At 49.6% G+C, this 19,959-nt stretch overlaps 1 protein-coding gene across 3 annotated transcripts in view; it reads right to left on the bottom strand.

Annotated features, from left to right (window-relative positions):
- SLCO2A1 (solute carrier organic anion transporter family member 2A1) overlaps nucleotides 1–19,483 on the bottom strand; it is a 42,431-nt gene extending 22,948 nt beyond the window's left edge. For 2 of the 3 annotated variants that reach the window (XM_072868693.1, XM_072868691.1), the window contains exon 1: nucleotides 7,047–8,338. In XM_072868693.1, coding sequence (XP_072724794.1) covers nucleotides 7,047–7,130 — 84 coding nt within the window. In that variant the 5' untranslated portion in view covers nucleotides 7,131–8,338. Of the gene's footprint in view, nucleotides 1–7,046; nucleotides 8,339–9,464; nucleotides 11,622–12,665; nucleotides 12,740–13,042; nucleotides 14,851–15,615; nucleotides 15,747–16,431; nucleotides 16,593–17,509; nucleotides 18,011–18,590; nucleotides 18,774–19,038 lie in introns of those variants that run through there. The other variant, XM_072868692.1, reaches the window with a different exon arrangement.
- Nucleotides 19,484–19,959: the final 476 nt, after the last annotated feature.

Genomic DNA, 19,959 nt, shown 5'->3' on the forward strand with positions numbered 1-19,959 from the left:
AGTTAAATTAAAAAAAAAAAAAAAAAAAAAGAACTGCTTGATAACCCCAGCATGCACGTATTGGACATGGGTCAGGGTCAAGGCCAGGTAAAAAAATTCAGGTTTCTTTTTATTTCAAGGAGTGAACTGCCTCTATGGAGCCTCTGGGAGCCAGGAGGCTCCTCCAGGATCCAGGAGACTCCTCCAGGTGGGAGCCTGGCTCTGCTCTGGAGGGACCAGGAGTTTGGGAAGATGCTGCTACGGGTGGCATAGCCACTGCCCCTTCCTCTCTGCCACCTGGAGAGTGAGTTAAGGGTTAATTCCTTGCTCTGCTTCCACAGCTTCATGCTGTGGTAGCTGCACTCATGTTCAAAGTCATCCCTCACCTTGTTATTCAATGTCTTCCCCTTGGCAGCCCTGCCTGGGGATAGAGAAGGTGGAAATGTTGACAGCGCAGCTCACCCTGTGAGGAGAGAGCATTGGCTCCTGACTTCCGACTCTCACGTGCACACACCAGTACTAACCTCTGTGCCCAAGAGCCTTCCCACGGCAGCACCGCTAGCAGCATGAATGGAAAGAGCCAGGGCTTAATTCATTTGATGGACACAAGAGCTGTGCCTGGGGAGCTGTAAAGATGAGTGGACATCCTCGCAGAACCTATCAAACTGCTCCCGGCTGACTGATGACACAGAGGACATGGCCAAGAGCAGTCGTTGCAGGAAGGCGCAAAATGAATCTGGCTGGAGTAAATGTTTGGAAAGAACTAGGAGTAAGGATGCTCTGTTAGCTCTTTCCCTCCACATAGTACTATTAGAGTTGCATTTAGGGCTCTGGAGGGCCAAAGCAAAATTGTTTGACCTTAGTGGAAAGAAATGAAATGACTGAATGAAAGTAATTTCTGATGAATGACTGATGAAATGAATATCAGCTGGAAATGAAAAGTATACGGACATGCGTGGGGAAATACATCCCTCCTTGGCATCTCTTTCCTACATGCAGCTGCCTAGATTTATAGATCAAAAAGCAATGTGAAAGATGAAAAAAAGCCACATTTCCACAGAAGGCACCAAATACCCTGCCACACAGCATGTCCCTTAGCACAAAACCTCTGAGCCTGGAGCATGGTCCAATGGCAGAAGCTGGCTCCTAAATTTTATTTCTACTGCAAAAAATAAACTAATAAAAAAATCAAAATGGTTAGGGATTGTCTGAAGCACATTGCTGCCCAGATTATTAGCTGCAATGATGACTGTCTACTGCCAAGTAATCCACACTTTACAACCCCCAGTTGTCAAGTGCAAAGACAATGTTTGCTCTTTTTGCAATGAATGGGATTCATTGCAAATCCACACATGGGATTTCCCTGCACCGTATCCCGATGCCCTTGCAAGGTCCGTGCAAGCCCTGCTTTTCTCAGTTGCTGTAGAGGGAGTGCTCCAGGGAACACAAAAACATGTCCCTGCCTTAACGTGCAGGTGTGCATTGCAGATGTCAGAAAGAAAGGAGGTTTTTGGCTGCAGAGGATTGCTGAGACCAGACAGCGTGTGAGGTGCGAGGGTTTGCTGCTTCCCAAGCTGCTGCTGAGAAAATACTCCTGCCTGCAAAATACGATGTATATCATTAAGCAGCCTTCTTTCTTCCTGCAACCAGACCGAGTGTGCAGGTAGGTTGTGTGGTTGGGTCTTTGCTCTTTAATTTTTTTTCCGAAGGTCTCTTTTCTTTACGATGCATCAGGATCCAATCATGATTTCCTTGAAGGTAGCTTCAGCTTGGCTTCATTTTCCCTGACCCACAAGTGTATGTAAACACTCCTCTCACACGCCTGCAGCCCTGGCCATGCCTCGTGCTCCCTATCAGCAACACTCCTCTCCCATTTTGCTCATGATAATCTTATCTACACTGACCACTCCTTGGTTGTGTTTGGGCACTGAACCACCTCGCCCCTCATAAAATTATCTTGTTTCATGTCTCCTAGACCTTGATCCCACTAAACTTCCAACCTGTTTTACTGTCTGGCTCTTCCCCATCTTTTTCCTTATCCTGCTGCTGGTGTTGCTGGTGAAGGCCAGGTGAGTCTTCCCTTTTGAAACCTGATCCCACCAAAACCAGACGTAAACACAGTGTCGGATCCATCCAAACCCAACCTTTGCTTTCTGATGCCAGCACCATCACCACGAATGCTGGAAGACCCCAGTTACAGGGGGTCCTTCTCCCCCTGCCACCCTACTTGTCCTAAGGACCCTGCTTGTTTCTTTGCTAGAAACGCTCATCCAACTCGCCATCTCTCCTTGCACAGTGCCCAGTATTGGAATATCCTTTGATTTTCTTGCTTAAACCAATGGCCCTAATCAACAATGACTTTTTCCTCTCAGTGCTCCTTCTCCAAACCTACAGTTGTGCTGTCTTCAGACCAATGACTTGATGAATCTCCTATTCTTGCTAACAGCTAAATAAAGCAATTCCTAATGTTTTCCAACAGGATATAAGAGCACAATTGTTACATCTCCAGGCTTCTGAAATACACTCCTCTCAGCAAATTCCTTTAGTCCCTTTAAAGGAAGGGACAAAAAACTTGCCCTGATGCTGTTGGGACCTCAGACCCCAAGGCAAGGCTCCCGTTTCTTCTGCAGGAGGCATCCAGCCTCCCCAGGGAGGGGAGAGCTCCTCGCTTCTGGCCATTGCACCCCGTATGCCCCCAACACCTTCACCCTGGGATGCTTTGAAGCCTTATCATGCTCTGAGAGCCCACAGTCTCCTCCTGACCTTGCTGTCCCCTCTCCTACACTCTTCCATACCATCCCTCTCCCTGTCCCAATATAGCACCCAATTTAAATCTGCCCCTAAGGCTTTTAGATCTCCCTCTGGACTCCCTCCAGCTGACACAAGTGACAATAACTCTGTTATCCTCCTGCTTTCTTTTCCAGGCCAGGCGGTCTGCAGGGTAAAAGCCTCCCCCTGCCTGCGCTCCCAACCACTTCACATTGCTCCCCTGCACTCTTCAGCTAACCGACTTCCAGCTGAAACCAGTCCAACTCAGCTAAGTAACAAGATATTTATAAAGCTCTCCTCCTTGTCATGTTTCTGGGGATCCCAAACAAGAAATTAGCTATCAATGAAAACAGCACAAAACCATGAAAGAGACAATAAAGGTGAAGAAGCCAAAACATCTGAGGCGCTGCAAACAGATAACGCCTTTGAAATAATCCTTTTTCAGTGCGTGTCTGGAAGGGCAAGATGGGCATGGACATGATGACTGGAGACAGTGGTTAGGACTCTGGATCGGGGGACATGGATGGGGTCCATGGCCATGCATGGATATCAAAAAGACTAACCATCCACTTCTCCACCTTTCAAACCTGTTTTGTTCCTTTAGGCTGAAGTCCTTGGTGTCCCCAGTGCCACTAGGTGCTGGCATCCACCTCAAGGTTGGCTTCATCCCACATTTGCCAAGCAGCACATCTGCAACCCCCCAAATTCCCAGTGCCAGTCAGCACAACCCTGGTAGCTCTGGGGAACTTCAAAGTAAGGGGGCCGCCCTTGCTCATCATCAACCATCTCCACCACCGCTGTGGGATTACAGAGATGCTCTAGGCTTCTCGTAGGGGACAGTGCTCAGCAGCAACCTCCCAGCCCCCAAAACTAAAGGCCTTTTACATTCTGCTTTCTCTTCAAGGTGATTCAAGACAAACAGCCAGCTTCTAGACAGGTTCAAGCAACATTGCCACATCTGAGAGGGTGCTCAAAAACATAAGCGCAATGACCAGGTTTATTCCAGCTATGAGATACGACGCAGACAGCAAACACACTGTTGGCTGAGCCAGGTGGTGCCCTTAAATATCAGTGTAGACAGAGCCTCAGTGCCATTGGGTATAATTGCAGTATTAGCTACAGCCGTTAATACCCACGTATAACAGGGAGTAACTTCCACAGCAGCAACAAGGAACTCTCACCAACCACATTCACGTAGTGTACAGAGATCAGCTGTAAATGCCTGCTGTGTCAGAGCATGGATATGAGCCAGTGGCCACATCCACAGGGCACTGCCTCCCACAGAGCGCCTGCTTCTGCACCCGTCCTCCTGCAGCCCCAGCAGCACCTCCATACAATCCATCCCCAGAGCTGCTGACCCCATCCTGCTCTTCAAATCTCTGCAGAACCATTAAAACCGCCGCTTTCCACCAGGGCCTTTCCCTCTCTGATGCCCATCCCTGGCACCATCATGCTCCCACACCTCCAAACATCAGTGGAAATGGGGCTAGTGCTGAAAAACACCCCGAGAGCAATGGGAACCAGTGCAGGGAGGTAGTGGTCTGTCACAGGGAACATGGAGGAGCAAGACTGTTTGCACAGAAAAATAATTTGTTATTTTTGGCTCCAGTCCTGCAAAAGTCACTCTTTTCTACCTTGAAGCAGTTATTTTTTTAATGTATATATATTTTTAACACAAATGTCACAGCACAGGAAGAGTGAACAGGTCAGGAAAGGGTGGTGGATGTCATTGCCTGTCAATTTATATACATTTGCTCTTTAAAGCAAGAACTTTTCACCAAGGGATGTGTGTTCTGACTCCCTACCCTCCCAGATGTACCTATCATCCATCTGATGCCAACAAGCATGTTTTGATAGAGCTCAAACTGTTCCTTAACATGCTTGCATGGTGCCCGTGTTGGGCTGTGCTAAATGGAGGGCTGGTTCCCCTTGATTTAGCAAAAACCTGCGGACTTTTTAAAACAAAAGTGCTTCTTTTCACATGCCAGTTTTCCCTTAGTGCAGCTGTATTTGCACCAGCCAGGGCAGGCAAGAGGTGGGGGCCTCTGGTGGCATCTCCTGCTCCTGGGGTCACTCTGCACATGGTCCCACACACAGTTGCCACACCAGGTGCTGCAGCACCACCTCTCCCTCCAAAATCAGGACCCTCCAGACAGGCTCAGTGGTGGGTGCCTGGCCGGTCTGGGGAGCTCCAGGCTCCTTGCTCATTTTGAAATTAAGACTTGAGCCCTCCAGCCAGCACCAGACGCTGGGCAATTTGAGCTGGAGCTGACAGGCGCAGGCAGCTGGCCAGGCACATCCCAGTGCAGGCAGAGCTCCTGCCGCTGGCAAAGTGACACCCCTGTGTCATCTGCCCTCAGCCAAATGGCCCTAGGATGTCCCAGACACAGCCCCTGACCAAGTGCCCTTGGGTGTGTGGGGTGCTGAGCACCCAGCCCGACTCCTGTGGCATGCACAGCCCGCAGCCTGCGGCTGCCTATGGGATGCAGAAATGGATTAATATTTGTTGGGGCTTTTTTTTTTTAACCCTAAAGTTTTACATCCTGAAAAAGGCATCGAATTTGGCAATGTTTTTTCAGTCCCAGAATATTTTTCCAAGCATGCAGCTGAAGGGAGCTGTGAATATTTCCAGGGAAGAGCATGAACTGCAAGAAGGGCTCTGTTTTTGGGTGACGTTACTCACCCTGAGCCATGGTCATTATTGGAGCAGCCTGGAGGGGGTTAGGGCCACCTTTTGCACCTCCACCAGAGGAGGGGTCAGGTCACCAGTCCCCTCCAGAGGCATGTCAGAGTAGCCCAGAGGCAGCCTTAAATTACCCAGGGCTCTACCTCCTGGAGTTCACAGTCAAAAAGGGCCACAGTCAAAAAGTCACGTGCTGAAATAGCCCAGCCTGGGCAGTGGGGACCTTCAGGGATGTAGGACTGGAAGACATCATCTGGGATGATGCCTCCAGCCCTGGGAGCCCCCCCAGGAGGAGGAGCAGCCTGTTGGGAACAGCCCCATGGTACCCTACAGCATCTCCACGGCACCCCAACAGAACTGGGGGCCCCATGATTTGGTGAAACTTTTGCTGCCCAGAAACCAACCCCAAGCAAGCACAGCCCAAAGAGGAGCAGGCAGTGCCATCCTTCATGCAAGATGAGGAAAGATAGGTGGCAAATAAAACCCAAAGCCATCCCGGACCGTGATGCCCTACCCATGGCTGCACACTCCTGAAAACATGCTTAGCTGGGAAGTGCTGACAAACCCTTCCTCGCAGCAAATGCATGCTCATATTCAATAACGCTAGTGCGAAATCACACCACAGCCCCGGGCACGACCGGCACCACCAGCACAAGGGGGTCCTGCCAGCTGGTGGCCCCTCTCACATACCCAAAGCTGCTCTGCCTGTGGGCAGGTGCTGCTGGGAGCTGCCGTTCCCCAAAACTGCACCCGGCTGCTTCGGATGCTGATGTGTGGAGGTGCTTCCAAGTGAGGCATGAAAATCCCCCCCACCCAGGGAAATCCTGGCCAACGCAGGCGGATGTCCCAGGGACAGGAACCAGCACGTGCAGCAGCCTCAGTGCCCATCCAAAAATGGGCCAAAATGTGCCGCATGGGGAAAAAAAAAGACGGGGTGATGGGTGGTGTAAAAGCATGATGGTTAGCAGGGTTTAAAACGTGAGAGGTGGCCAGGGTGGCTGGTGTCTTCTCACACAGGCAGTGCACTCAAGAGCCTGAAGCTCAGGCAGGGACCAGCTTTAAGATGACAGTTCTCACCTTGCTAATAGGGGCAGGTGAGTAACTGGGCAGCCGACACCAGAAAACCCACTTCAATCCACTGAGATTTTGCTTCTGTCACTCAAAATGCCCTTGCTCAACAAGGTTTTTAAAGCAAATCTGTGTTATTATAGGGCAGTGTTTTCTTTTCGCACCAGGATGTGGTTAATCATTCCCTAAGCAGCAGCACACTGTGTACCAGACATCGTGGGTAAGCTCCGCAGCTCATGAAGAGCTGCCCACACTGTTTCCATGGGGCATAACACCCACGCGCAGTGCAGGGTACCACTCTGAAACCCCCCAAGCCCCCCAGCCCTTCCTGTGAGGCAAGCAGGACAGGCCTCAGCGGCATTATCCAGGACTGCCCAAGGAGCTGACTTTCAAATTCTGCATCTTAGCAAACACTCTTCATTTTACTGGCGGTTTGTACTGGGGATGCGGGGACCCGTGGGATGGGTTGGGGTCGCTCTCCGTGCAAGCATCCTCCTCCCTCCCCGCCTGGGAAAGTGGTGCATCCCTGCGAGGCACCGCTCCTTACCTTGATGTTGCAGAAGATACTCCGGGAGCAGGTGCTGGACCTGCCGTCAGCTGAGGATTTGCCGGCTTCAGGGTGGACTCCCATCGTGGGAGCTTCCTGGGGAGCCCTGAATAGCTGGGCTGCACGTGGGCTCCCGTCCCTCTCCGGCCTGCCTCGCTGCCTGCAGCACGCACAGTCTGTGCTGAAAACCCTCCAAGCCCGCAAATGAGGCAGGCAACGTGAGCACAAAGTTTTTATAAGTCTGCTCTCGGGAGCGATGATGAAACCCTTTCTCCTCCCTCTTTTGCTTTGTGCGCCGAGGGAACTTTAAAGTCGCAGGAAGCTAACGCCAGTGCGCAGGGAGCAGGTGGGAGCGAGGGCTTGCCGAGCCCTGCCAGTTTTGGGCTGGGGACTGTGGCAGTGTGAAGATGCTTGCTCACCCGTGGGGGACACCCAGCACCCTGACCCGCCACTCGCTCCTGCAGCAGCTCCCCTCTGCTGTGCTCACGTCCAACGCTGCAGGACGAGCCACTGGCATTGGCAGTGCAGCCTTCCTGCAGGGAAAGCGACTGGGATTTTAATTCAAGTCCCCCTGAAGGGACGAGAGGAAGGGGAGGCACCTTTCAGCAAACCAAGATTTGGCTCCCACGTGGTAGGAGGGGGGAAATTGGGTGGCCAGATGGAGAAATTCCTCCCTGGGTTAAGGGGTTACAGAGGAAAAAAAAACCAACTTCTCCTGCTTTCCTCTTGTGGAAATAACTGCATTTGTGAAGCTCCTGAGCACTGTTTTTTTGCTAGTAACTCTCCAGGGCTTTGTTTATGCAAAGAACCAATTATGCAAAGCAGGCTCCTCACAGGGAGGAAAAGTGTCAGAGGGAGAAGGTCAGGTTGATCCTGGCTGAGGGGAAGCCAGCTTCAAGTATTTTGTCAAAGTTATTGCTTTTCCCCACATAAAGCAGGGGGGAGAGAGGTGGGGGGATCCTGTGGGAAATGGTGGAGCCTGCCTTGGGGTGCCCTGAGCCTGGAGAAGCCAAATCCCAGCTCCCTGAATGGTTTCCCCATGGGAGAGCTGGCAGGTCCCTACATACACCCTGGTATGATGCCAAGGAGCCGAGCCCAGCTCAGCGGGCACCCACCAACACCCATGCCCTGCCCCAGCACCCGCCGTGGCTGCTTACCACGAGAGGGTGCATTGCACCCGTGGGAGAGGCTCTCTGGGCACTCCCTTCCTCCTGCCTCGCCCAAGCCGTCCTGCGAGAGGACCCCCAGGTCAGGATCTTCAGGCTCCAGCATCAGTCTGACCAGGCACAGGGCTTGAAAGCAGTGTGAAAATTAGTGTTGCTAAGATAACAAGAGCTACTTTTGGCTGTCAGCTTCCCGATTTCCTAACCTGTCCCAGGAGCACTGCTTGCAGGGCCAGGTGGCTATCACTGGCCTGTGGGTGGCAAAAAAGGCATCCTGTTTTCCCATCTGTCTTTGTCCACTCCCATCCCCAAATTTGCTAGATCTGGGGTCAGGACGCAATGTGAAGAGACCCTTTTTCCCCGTCAGAGTTAGCTGAGCCCTTTTATCCGCCACTCAATGGCAAGAGTTTCAGCCTCACCGACAGAAAACCAACATCTGCTCTGCTCATCTCCCATCCTCCCTGTGAGCCCGAGGTGCTGCTGACCTCATTTTTCAGGCAAACCCACTCACTAACAGCCTCGTCTTTTCAGTTTATTCTGCAGAGACCCGTGACACTCACTTTGTTATAACAACCACCTCCACACAGCAGCTGTTTCGGCCACTAACTTCAGCTTTTCTGTACAAATTTGTCTCCATGCAGCAAAACTTACCAGGGAAGAGGCACAATGCCCAACAAGCCTGTGCCCTGCCTGGCAGCAGGCAGGATGGGCAGTGGACAGAAATGATGCTACCCCAATGCTGCATCCCATGGATGGGGTTGGAAACCCCATGCCGGTGGGGTTAATAACCCCTACAAGGGGAAGCAAAAGGCTGCAGTGAGTCAAAAGGGAATCAGGGCTCTCTGCATACAGCTTCTGGTAAACACCCCTGTGGGCTGGACGTTGCTGCCCCACAGGGATGCAGGTCCTTGGTGGGAACCAACCACATGTCCTGGCTGGCCAAGGAAGGGACAGAGGCTGGGGCAGCCTCTGATGTGCTCCGAACCAAAGGTCGTGGGTCCCCAGGCAGCACTGTGCTCCCCAGGTCCAGCCAACCCCAGCAAGCCCCTGCTAGATCTTGGACACGGAGGGATGCCCCAGGGGGGCTGATTTGCTGGAGGGCAGGAAGAAATCATGCTGGCAACCCACGCTGCTGTTGTATTTCTCAATCTGCAGCTCTTGCAATAGGTAAGGCAAGAAAACACCTGCTTCACATCCAGCTGTGAGCCACTTACAGCACTGGGGACCTCCCTGCGGGGCTGCACACCTTGCTTACCCATGCCATGCAGTGTCTTGGCCTACTCTCCCAGGAATAAGGTTCCAGTGAATGTTTTTCCCAAGCAAGGAGCATTGCCCAAGCCTTGGCAGCTTATCTAGCTGTAGCAAATAATACAATAAAAGCTGACAAATCTGCATTTAAAAGTCCAGTCCTGGTGGTTTCAGTTATTAAAGGCAGGCACAATTTAAGGATGCATCCAGTACTTGGTGTGCTGCAGCAGCTCCATGAGGTTCCCCGTGGCCAGCGCAGGTGCTTTGTCTTGCAGCAGAAGCAAAGGGCTATCCTGAGCAGTCTCTGTCCACCTAGTTGGGACCATCAGAGAGCACTACTGACATGTCCCAAGCTTTTATCCTGGCTGGAAGAGAAATTCCAGCCCTTGGACACAAATTCAGCTCTAGCTTTCCTACACCGACATTGCTTTTAAATTATGGACCTTTGACAACAGATTGTGCAACAGGAGTAACAAAATGAGATGCACAGGAGAAAACAGGACTCCTGGCTCTTTTTTAAGATTCTCCACTGCATTTTCATTCCCACAGGGTTACAGCCTTGGCAAGGAACGGTTCGGCCTGCAGACAAGTGCACAGGAGGAAAGTGATTTACAGCGGCGCTGACAAGGGGAGGAGAGTTTGGTTTCAAATTCTTCTCATCGTGCTTTGTTAGGGAGATACGGTTGATGTTAAGTGCCTGGCAGGAAAGATCACACATCGACAGGGTTTGGTTCATTTTACACAGCTCCTGAGGCTGCTTTTTTTTCTCAGCCTTTGAAATGAGTTCCTCCTACAGCAGTCACACTCCCCTGGCCGAGACATCAGCTGGAAGGAGAAGATCTCACTGCCGCTAACGGAGCAGGAACCAGCTTCTTCAACCAGCAAAGCTGAATCAGGCCCGCAGGTCTCCATGTACACCACCAGTTCATCCTCTACCCTGCCATCTCCCCTCATCCAAAACAAGCCATCAGTTGAAACCTGCCCACCAGGGATGTTCCCCATGGGCAGACCAAACTTACACTGGTGTAGCTATGCAGGAACTGAGGCAGGTTCCTCTTTGCTTCCAGGGGATGCTCACCTTGTTTGCAGAACATCAGAACCCTCAAAAGCCACTTTTCTTCTGCTGGGGAGGAGATTGGGTCAAATTCTTTCAACATGATCACAGTTCTTCTCTTTCCCCGCATCATCCTCCTTACTTCTTTCTACCAAGCAGTGGGTTGATGCTTTCATGGCATGAGGACCAGAGTAGCTCTGCTTACCACCTGGTTTCAATCTGGCAGGAACCAGAGCACCTCAGTTTTCCTCCACGGTATCCCCAACCTATTCTTCTCAATGCTTATTTGCCCACTGGGCTTTAAAAGGCGATGCATACCCACCAACACTGAATCATAGAATGTCTCAAGTTGGAGTCATCAAGTCCAACTGGAACTCAACTGGGAAGATCTTCCTGGCCCCTGGAAAGACTTGTTACTAGATGAAGAGACACTGCATCCCAGCATGGAAGATGATTTCCCACTGTGCTATGCATGCACAGTAGGATAGTCCCTGCTATGTTTGAAAGTGGACCAGCAGATCCTTCTTAAAGGAAGGTGTTTCTTTCCCAGCAGCCTCCCTATCAGTGACTTAGGACTGAGACTTGGACTTTTGCAGTCAGTATTTCATTTTGTACAGACTTGCTTGAAGCACCATCCATGGTCTGGAGCCAGACAGCCCTGGCCCCAAGGGAACAATGGGCCAAGGAACTCATTTTCCTACCTTGGAGCTGGCAAAATGTGAACTGTGTGGTTCAGACATCCCAAGGAACCTGGTTTCTGCTAGGTCAGAAGTTATTTCCCCAGATCCAAAGGTGTGGATCCAGAAGACTCAGCTGCCTTCCAAACTCTTTGGTGGCTTCATGTGATCCAGCAATAACAGGGAAGCCCATAGCAAGCTTGTATGCATCCCCCAGCCTGGGAAATCCTCTGTTGTTGGATAAAACTAGAAGCTGGAGAAGGGACTGGACCTCAGGACCCCCTGGCTCAGCAGAAGGGAGTGAAATGTGATCCAAGCGAGCTTCTGGTCTTTTCAGACATAGTAGCAATAAAGATCCTACCACAGACGTTAGCCATGGGAGGAGATGTGAGGATGGACAGACACTTAGAGAGACATATCACCTTGGGAGGCTCTGCAAGAAAGGAACAAAAGCAGAATTAGAGCCCTACATACAGTTCATAAAATGAGCAGCCCAAGATGTGCTAGGTCTCCTGCTTTGTGGGTGGTGCTGTTGCAAGCAGCATTAGGAAGGGAGTGAAAGGTGATCCCTGTATTTACTCGGGAACCTTGCACAGCTTAAAAACAAATGTCCTGGAGCTGTGTGACCCCCAATTTACTTGCTGCACACCAATACCAGGACAGCACAAGCCTCTGCAGAAGCAAACACGAAGCCCCCAGGGCTCCTGGAGGGTTTCAGACTTGCAAGTACAAACATTTCTCAGGGAATGCAGATTAAAAACAACCCCCCCGCGTTACCAGAGCCAGTCCCTGGGCTTGCAGACCAGCACACCAACCCCCCCCCCCAGAAACCCCATTTATTCTCCAGGGCTGGTGGTGTGGCACAGTGGGGGACGAGGACCAAAGGGGATGGGGCGGGCAGCATGCACCAGCAGTTCCTGCCAATGCCTGTGGTTGCAATGGAAATTACAGACTGTGACAGGCTGGGTTTAATTTACCAGCAACGTATATTTGATCTGGAGCAGAAATACTGGTCCTAGGGAGGTACACAGCCGTACCTGAAGAACAGGCTTGGCTGGCTCACAGCCCGACCTGCTCCTGAGGATGGAGAGCGAGGGGAAGGAGGTTTACCAGCACCCAAGGAGGTGGTCCAGCCCTCGGGGAGGGGGCACCACAGTGCCCACAGTGGAGAGGCACCTCCAGAGGAGCATTTGGGACAAGCAACAGCCGAGCCCCAGAGTGGGATGTGACACTGCTTACCCTCCAGCTGAGGCCACCACCAGCCCTGCAGCGAAGTCAGCCATGCCCAGAGATTAGGAGTGAGGTCATGGTGGGATGGGAGAGCAAGTAGTTTATACTGAAGATGATGGCAGAGGTGCATGTCAGCATTAAACCATCCCTCCCACGGTTGGCTGCCCACAATGAGCTAACCTGAAGCAGAGGATATTTGTCTGCACTGGTGACTAATAAATACGTTAAGCAAATCTGTTGTGCTCACCATGCTATATGCAAACCCAGTCAAATTGAGCCTTCTATGATTCTTGCAGGGCAATGGCAGGAGAAAGGCACATTCTGGAGGAATAAATGGGAAGGCAAGATTTGCAGGGCTGCAATTGCACCGTGGGGGTGATTGCAGAGCCTGGAGACTTGTCAGGCTGAGTCTTTAAGAAGAGCAGAGAGGAAAGCAGGAAGCTCCTCCACTTTTTCTTAAAAGTGAATAAGTGACACGCTATAAGTGAACAGGGGAGTGGAGGAAATGCTTTTAAATGAGCCCTGGTGGTGCTTTATGTCACATCTCTTAAACAGCCACTTTCTTTTCCTCTGCCTTTTCTGTTTTAATTAAGTCTTGACAAAATTAGGCCACTTGAGACTCACCATCAATTGAATCCCTGCCATAATATACCAAAGGTGCTTCAGTTAAACTGGAGATGGCCTGATGTGTGAATTATTTTGGTGGGTCCCCGCTGGACCAGCCAATCCTCCTTTCTCCGTAATACTTTTTCCACCTCTCCTTTCTCTGTAGCAGCTTTCAGAGATGCCAGCCCCCAGGTGTCACGTTTGGGGCCTTTTGCTCAGTATGTTCCAGAAGAAACTCTGATGGTTGGTAAAAGGAGGAGGTGGTAGATTTGAATTAAGATTTATTCCACACCCTCCCCAGCCAGTCATTTGCATGACATTTGCATGCACAATAAATGCTGCCCCACCATAAACAAGAGGAATCACAGGGGTGGAAGATGATGTGCATCACTCAGTGCAATGTGGGTGCTGTGAATACCAGCACCCAGCAGGGCTGTGCCAGTGAGGACCCTGCAACCCTCACACCCTCCAGCCACCACTGTAAAGCCCTTCTAGCACTCTCTGAGTACAGTATTCAAAATAACCAGATGTTTGTAGTTGGGCCAGAGCCCTGGCCTTTGCTGCAGGATGTGTTCTGCAAACCCAGAACAAAGAGACAGTCCTTGCCTTGAAGGATTTGCAATCTAAAGCATCAGTATCCTGTAGTAAAAGCAATTAAATGAGGCAGACAAGGATCTGACTGTGCCATTGAAAGCAGGATTGCATTTCCTTGAAATTGTTTCAAGTGATCATGATGAGACAGTCTAATTTAACTCTGCCCACTGCCAATAACCTTTACATTCACTAAATATTTCAGGAACAGTGCCCCTAAGCAAGACTTCTGCAGCCTAGAAAGGCAGAGTCAAATATTTTTGTAAAATTCCTTAACCCTGATTCCTCCATGGACCTACATACCCAGGAGAGAGAGACTTTTTCAGACTCTCCTGTGCCTTGAAATCAGTTGCAGGGCAATTCTGTTATTTCACACCAAAAACACTGCATCCAGCAGCACCAAAACCTGCTGCTGCTCGTAAGGTATGTTGTTAAACCCCTGGTAGCAGGTCTAGAGAGATGCCATCCTATGGGGTGAGGGGGAGATGTGCGACTAAATCAGACCTTGAGGAGCTCAAGGAGGCTCCCATCCACAAGGATATCCCAATGCCCTGGCTGCTGGCAGATGGCACGTCCCAGCACAGGGAAGACGGAGGTGACATCTCAGCATCACCTACCTCAACAACTGCTCTCCATTGGGTGCAATCCAGAAACACAGGCCTCTCCAGGAAAAGAGCTGATGGAGACCTCACATTTCAGCCTCCTCCTTCTGTTGCAAAGGTCTGGCAGGTGATGTGTGAGATGCATCACCACAAGTGATGCAGCACCCTCTTATCTTATTCACTCCTGGTGATGATTCTCTGCTTTCTGACAGGCAAGGGATCAACATGACTACAGAGTCCCCACAAAAGCCCCATGAAGGGGCAGAAGGGCTGAGATGGTCTTCACAGTTTTGGAGATGGGGAGACCCATGTGCCCACACCTGTCACATCCCACTGTAAATCTTCACCTCCTCAAAGAGCTGATGCTTGTCAGATATACTGACCTTTTACCTTGGAAATTATTTTATTTAGCTGTTCTGCCACCTCTGAAAGACCTCAGAGTGCTCTGGCAGCCACCATTTGAATGGAAATGAAAAAAAAAAAATTAAGTAGACAAAAGCTTTAATGAATATTACCCCATTATGTGAAAGAAGCTAGTCCAAACATGCGGCAATCATGGTTCCGATTTGATCCCTCCTGAAGTTGTGGTAAGGACAGTTAAACTGCAAAGTTTGGATGCTTGTCCACTTCCCTCTGGAAAAAAGGTTAAATTCAATAAAAAGAGGATAAAAGAGAGTGAACTCAGCACATCTCATTCCACAAGACTGTACTCATACCACTGCAAGTCCTGAAGGTCTGGGCACCGTTAAATATGGAATGAGACTTACGTGTTTGCAATGAAAATGGTTCAGACTCCCCTGATATGCAGCAAAATATTTTTATGATACTATATATTGACTTATTTAATGACAATGGCAACAAGAGTGCCAAAGTTGCATAATCATCTAATTTTTTTTTTCCAGCTACTTGGCAGTTTCATAAAAACTCCTTGTTTGGTTTGAAATCTTCCAAATTTCCCTGATACTGTGCGAGTGTGCGTGTGTGGTTTGGCTGTCACTATGTAAGGGTCAACCCACTAAATAAAACAGCCTGAATTTCAATAAGCAGCAAACCAAAAACAAACCAATAAAACCTGTTCTCCTCACGCTGGACATGAGGCAGAAGCAGTTGTGAGTAAGACACTGAGATTTGGCAGCCACCAACGCCTGCTGACATGTGTTTTGTAGAGCTCTACTGGAAATTGGTTTTGACAGAACCATTGTTGCGTGCCCAAAGCAGTTCAGATCTCTTAATTTCCCTCCTCCTGCTCCAGAGAGGTTTTCCCAGGAGAGACGCTGCCACGTGCTCTTTACATCCCCATGCAACACCTCTGCAGGGTGCCTCTTCCCATGGGGTTCACTCCAGCATTGATATTTAGCAGCTAGAAGTCCAAAATTAAGGTGAAGGCTTGGCCAATACCTTGCTGCTGGCAGCTCTGGCTCCATCTCAGGCTGCAGCCCAAGAAGAGGACCTGGGCGTCACCCAGGGCAGGATGGAAAGCTGCAATGTCCGTCATACAAAAAGTGCTGGAAGCCTTCTGTTTGGAGAAGCTGGAATAAAAAAAAGCAAGAAGGTTATTGACCACAAGATCCTCTCCTAACTCTGAATGTGCGATAGGGAAGGGCTGATTTTGAGCTGGTATCAGCATTAGCCATTTCAAGTCAAAATGTATTTGTTTTCCTTGGAACAGGCAAGTCGAACTGGAACAATGGCTGGAACTGACATTTTGCAAGGAAAGATTTTGTTTCATCTTGAAAGGCTGAAACACCTTGAAATATTTTCCAATGGAAATGACATTTTGTTTCTGCTGATGCACACGGGAATCATCCCATCACAGTTTCCATCCTCCTCTAGCTGCTCCCACTTCAGCGGGAGGGACCCAAGGAGACACCAAACACACATGTGGCATGGACGAAAAGGGATGGAGAGCCATCCAACCATCACGTCCAGGGTGACAGAGAGAACACAAATAGTCACTATGGGCACAGCTCATGAAAAGATCCTTTTTAATGGGAGGGGCAAGACATCCAGTGAGATCTGTTTTAGTCTGCGTGAGCGAATTATGAGAGGAGCTATAAGACCTTGAGGAAAGGCGAACAAATAAATTATCCCCCTAGAATCTAAATAGGCTATAAACAAGAAAAAAATAGGTACTAAAATGTGACAAGACCTCTGAATTCATAAAAAAGTTAAACAGCAGGCCCAGGAATAGTTTTTAAAGCTCTTGATTTCTACCTGACAGGAAGACACTGCCTCTTTGCATCTCCTCCATGGGCTGCTCGAGGAGATGAGCGTGGGAGCAAGTCCCCGTGAGAGCTGTGTCCAGAGGCACTGGTGTAAGGCTGCTAAAGGTGAAGAGATCCTGTTTGAATTTTTGTGCAGGTACCAGAGGAGCACTGGAAAGAAGACAAGTCAAAAATCCTGTCAGTTTTCCATAAAGAAGTGGCGGGGGGGGGGGAGTAAAAGATAATGATTCAGAAATCTGAATCCTGCTTTGTTGTAGTCTCAGATTTCTTGTACCTGGAGAGCTTGAGAAACCTCAAATTACTCCCATCTCAAATCCAGACAAAAAGCCCTATTCCTGAAAAGCTTCATCAACAGAGGAAAGTTTCAATCTCAGGTTGGCTGCAACATTTCCCTTTCACAATTTCAAAACATTTCCTTTAGATCACGGCTTTTTTAGTACTATGGGATTAGCTCACATTCCTAAACAATCATTTCAGAGCAAAGTAATCTGCCACTGTTTCCTTTTGAAACTTGGCTGATGACTCTGAAATTTCTTTTTTTTTTCCCCACATTCTAAATTAATGTGAAAAGTTTGGGGTTTGAAACAAAATGTGCCTTTTTTAAAATTGTTTGTTTGTTTTTTAAATACAAGAGAAAACAAAGCTTTCACAGTCAAACAGGTTGGAAACAGGATCCTTTGTTTCCTGTTCTCCTTTATTTTGTGAAGACAAACTAAGGGATTCCCAAGCTGGGGAGATGCTTGGGGTCTATTTGCAACAGGTTCAAAACCAGCTTGTTCACACAGCCAGCACCTTCCTCCCTTTAGCAAGCACTTCTCTCAATCTGGATGCTCTAAGTGAACATCAATGGCAGGATACAGTCCTCCAAGCATGCTGTGACCCCATGGAGAGAGGATCAGAGCTGGGGTTTGCAGGAGTGGTGGACCCAAGCCTTGGCATGCTGCTGTCCCTAGTGCACTCATGAAGATCCAGAGATTTAAGACACAGCACGGTTTCTTTTCCCAGTTTCGTTTTCCTTTTGTAACCACATGACCGAGGTTTTGGCCAGCATCCTAAGTTCTCGGTACCTCTGAGAAGAAGCTGCCACGAGTCTTCCCTGAAAACCACGCTGTTTGCAGTGAGTGCTGTTATGCTCTTACGTCCTTCTGAGAACAGCCTGATGGAGAAAATGCTTTTGCTCCCAGACCGCCTTGTGCCTCGTGGACCACTGTCCACTGCAGCGTGGCTGGCAGAGGGAGTGACTCACCCACCACATCCTTGGACCAAGTCCAGCCAACACAGTCCTCTACCTCATGGGTTTCAGCACTACCAGGCCAGCTTAGATTTAACGTCAGCAGAGAAACCTGACTATTTATAGCTGCTCTGAGAAGAGTAATGATCATTGATTGACATACAAACAAGGAAGCAGAGCATGAAGAAATAAACACATCTGGTGAAGAGCTGTCAGCTCTGATGATACTTGCAGCATGCCTTCACACTTCACTGGTGCTTGCTTCAGAGCCATCCTGTCAGAGGACTGATTGACTTCTCAGCCAGGTATGCCTCTGCCATGGCTGCTTAACTTGACCCTAGAAAACAAGACAAATATTTATTTTTTTACAGGGTAATCAGTAAATTGTTCTGACAGCCATGATGGACCACTCCTACCTAAAAGAACTCCTTTGACCAAGACAGATACCATGTTCCTGATGGGGCTGAATTTTCTCACCCTAGAAATTAATTGTTTTGAATCAGGAACATTGTGTTCCTAGTCTGTATCTGACAGTTGTGGCTGAACATTAGGTAAAGGACCTGCCCTTAGGTTTGAATCCCAGAGCAAAAGGCATGGCTGAGATCCCACTAATAGGAGCCATACTGGTTGGCTACACAGAGACCCTGCTCCAGCTCTCTTTGATATCCCAACACAGAGCGGGGACCTTGAGGAACCGTAAGGGAAGGTATGCTCCAATGTAAAAAGGATATCGTCAATGGTGGTCCACTGAAGATCACCCAAAGGCAATCATTTCAAGAGTGAGCTGACAGCTCAGGGAGCAAGCTACCTCTTTTCCCTTGGAAGTGGCATTTTAAATAGTTTCCCTGCACCCTGAGCAAAAGGAGAGGTATGGGAGATGCTGTTCTTTAGAGAAGAAACTCCCTTGAGCTCCTCACCTGAAGGGAGGACCACGCACCACCACCATATGGGTGGGATGGCAGAAGTCAAGGCCCACATAAGGCAGGTTTGACCAGCATTTAGGATTGCACAGTCCTTCTGCAGTTCCTTTCTTTCTTCAGATCTCCTCGTGGAGCTGGCATTAAGGAGTAGCAGCTTCATCTGGCAGGGCTGGTCAATGCCTGGTAAGAAGGATGGAAATCTGCATGGACACCAATGCACTTTTTGGTGCCAGCTGTTGAGCCCTCCGCAAACAGCCTTTGGGACCACGTCAGTGGGGGTTGTCAAGCCATCGCTTCCTGAGTGCTGTCCTGCTTTTGGTGAGGAACTACCAAAGTCCTCATCCCGTTTGGCCCAGACCCCCTCCTCCATGACACCCAAGAGACACCAAAAACCCCACACTCTCGTGCTCCCCTCAGCACCACGAAAGGAAAAGCTCTGACTCACACCAAATGGCATGTTATCCTTGCAAGTTCATTAATTTGTTCCTGTTGTTTGACCCCTGGCTTCACTTTTCTTTCTTTTGCAAGGACAGCTGTTGATCCAGGTCACACCAATGAGAAATGTGAAGCCGGTTCTGGGAACTGCTTCCTGAAACGTGTCCATCTGTATTATCCCTGTGTGCCGACACACTTTTGAAAGAGCCTCTTGACTGGAAACATTCAACTGGGAAGGGAAACGGGTCATCCCATCCCACTCCTGCCTCCTCCCTGCTCCTTTGGGGAACCGGTGTAAGAAACAAAAACATGTCCCTTGCAGAGAGGATGACCGACGGCGGGATGGGGCTGTTCTGGCACGAGGTCTTCATCATGCAATGGCTCGTCTCACCAAGCACCAAACATTGGACAACACCTTTCCTCACATGACTTTTTGTTCCTAATTTAAAACAGGACACAATGAGACTGCAAAGACAAAAATAGTGGTTTAAATTTAGGTAGGATAGACTGAGAGGCACCATTGACACTTCCTCTTCCAGCGACAGTGCTCCACAGCCAGGAGGAAGCAAACAAAACAGGAGAAGCCAGGCCAGCTGTAGGATGCAGTTACTAAGAAGACAGCCAAGGAAAGAAGATATTATGTTTGTCCCATGGAGACTCTCTGGACAATGACTGACTCATCGCTTATAGGTGGTACTTCTGGGCTTCAGACGTCTCCCCTCCTAGACCAAGCAAAGAAGGGGTTGTAACATAGCTGGAATAGGTGGAGCCCAGTAACAGTTCCTCTCTTGCATGACTCAGGCTGTAAGGCTACCTCTTCCCACCCCCAGAGGCCCTTGCATTTGGGGTCTTCAGGGACCCAAGCTGCCCTCTTTGAGGGCTCCCGATGCCAACAGAAGGCCAAAGGCACCTGGAGACCCATCTCCTTTTC

Source organism: Ciconia boyciana, chromosome 7, assembly GCF_034638445.1.
Source record: "Ciconia boyciana chromosome 7, ASM3463844v1, whole genome shotgun sequence".
Classification (NCBI taxonomy): Eukaryota; Metazoa; Chordata; class Aves; order Ciconiiformes; family Ciconiidae; genus Ciconia; species Ciconia boyciana.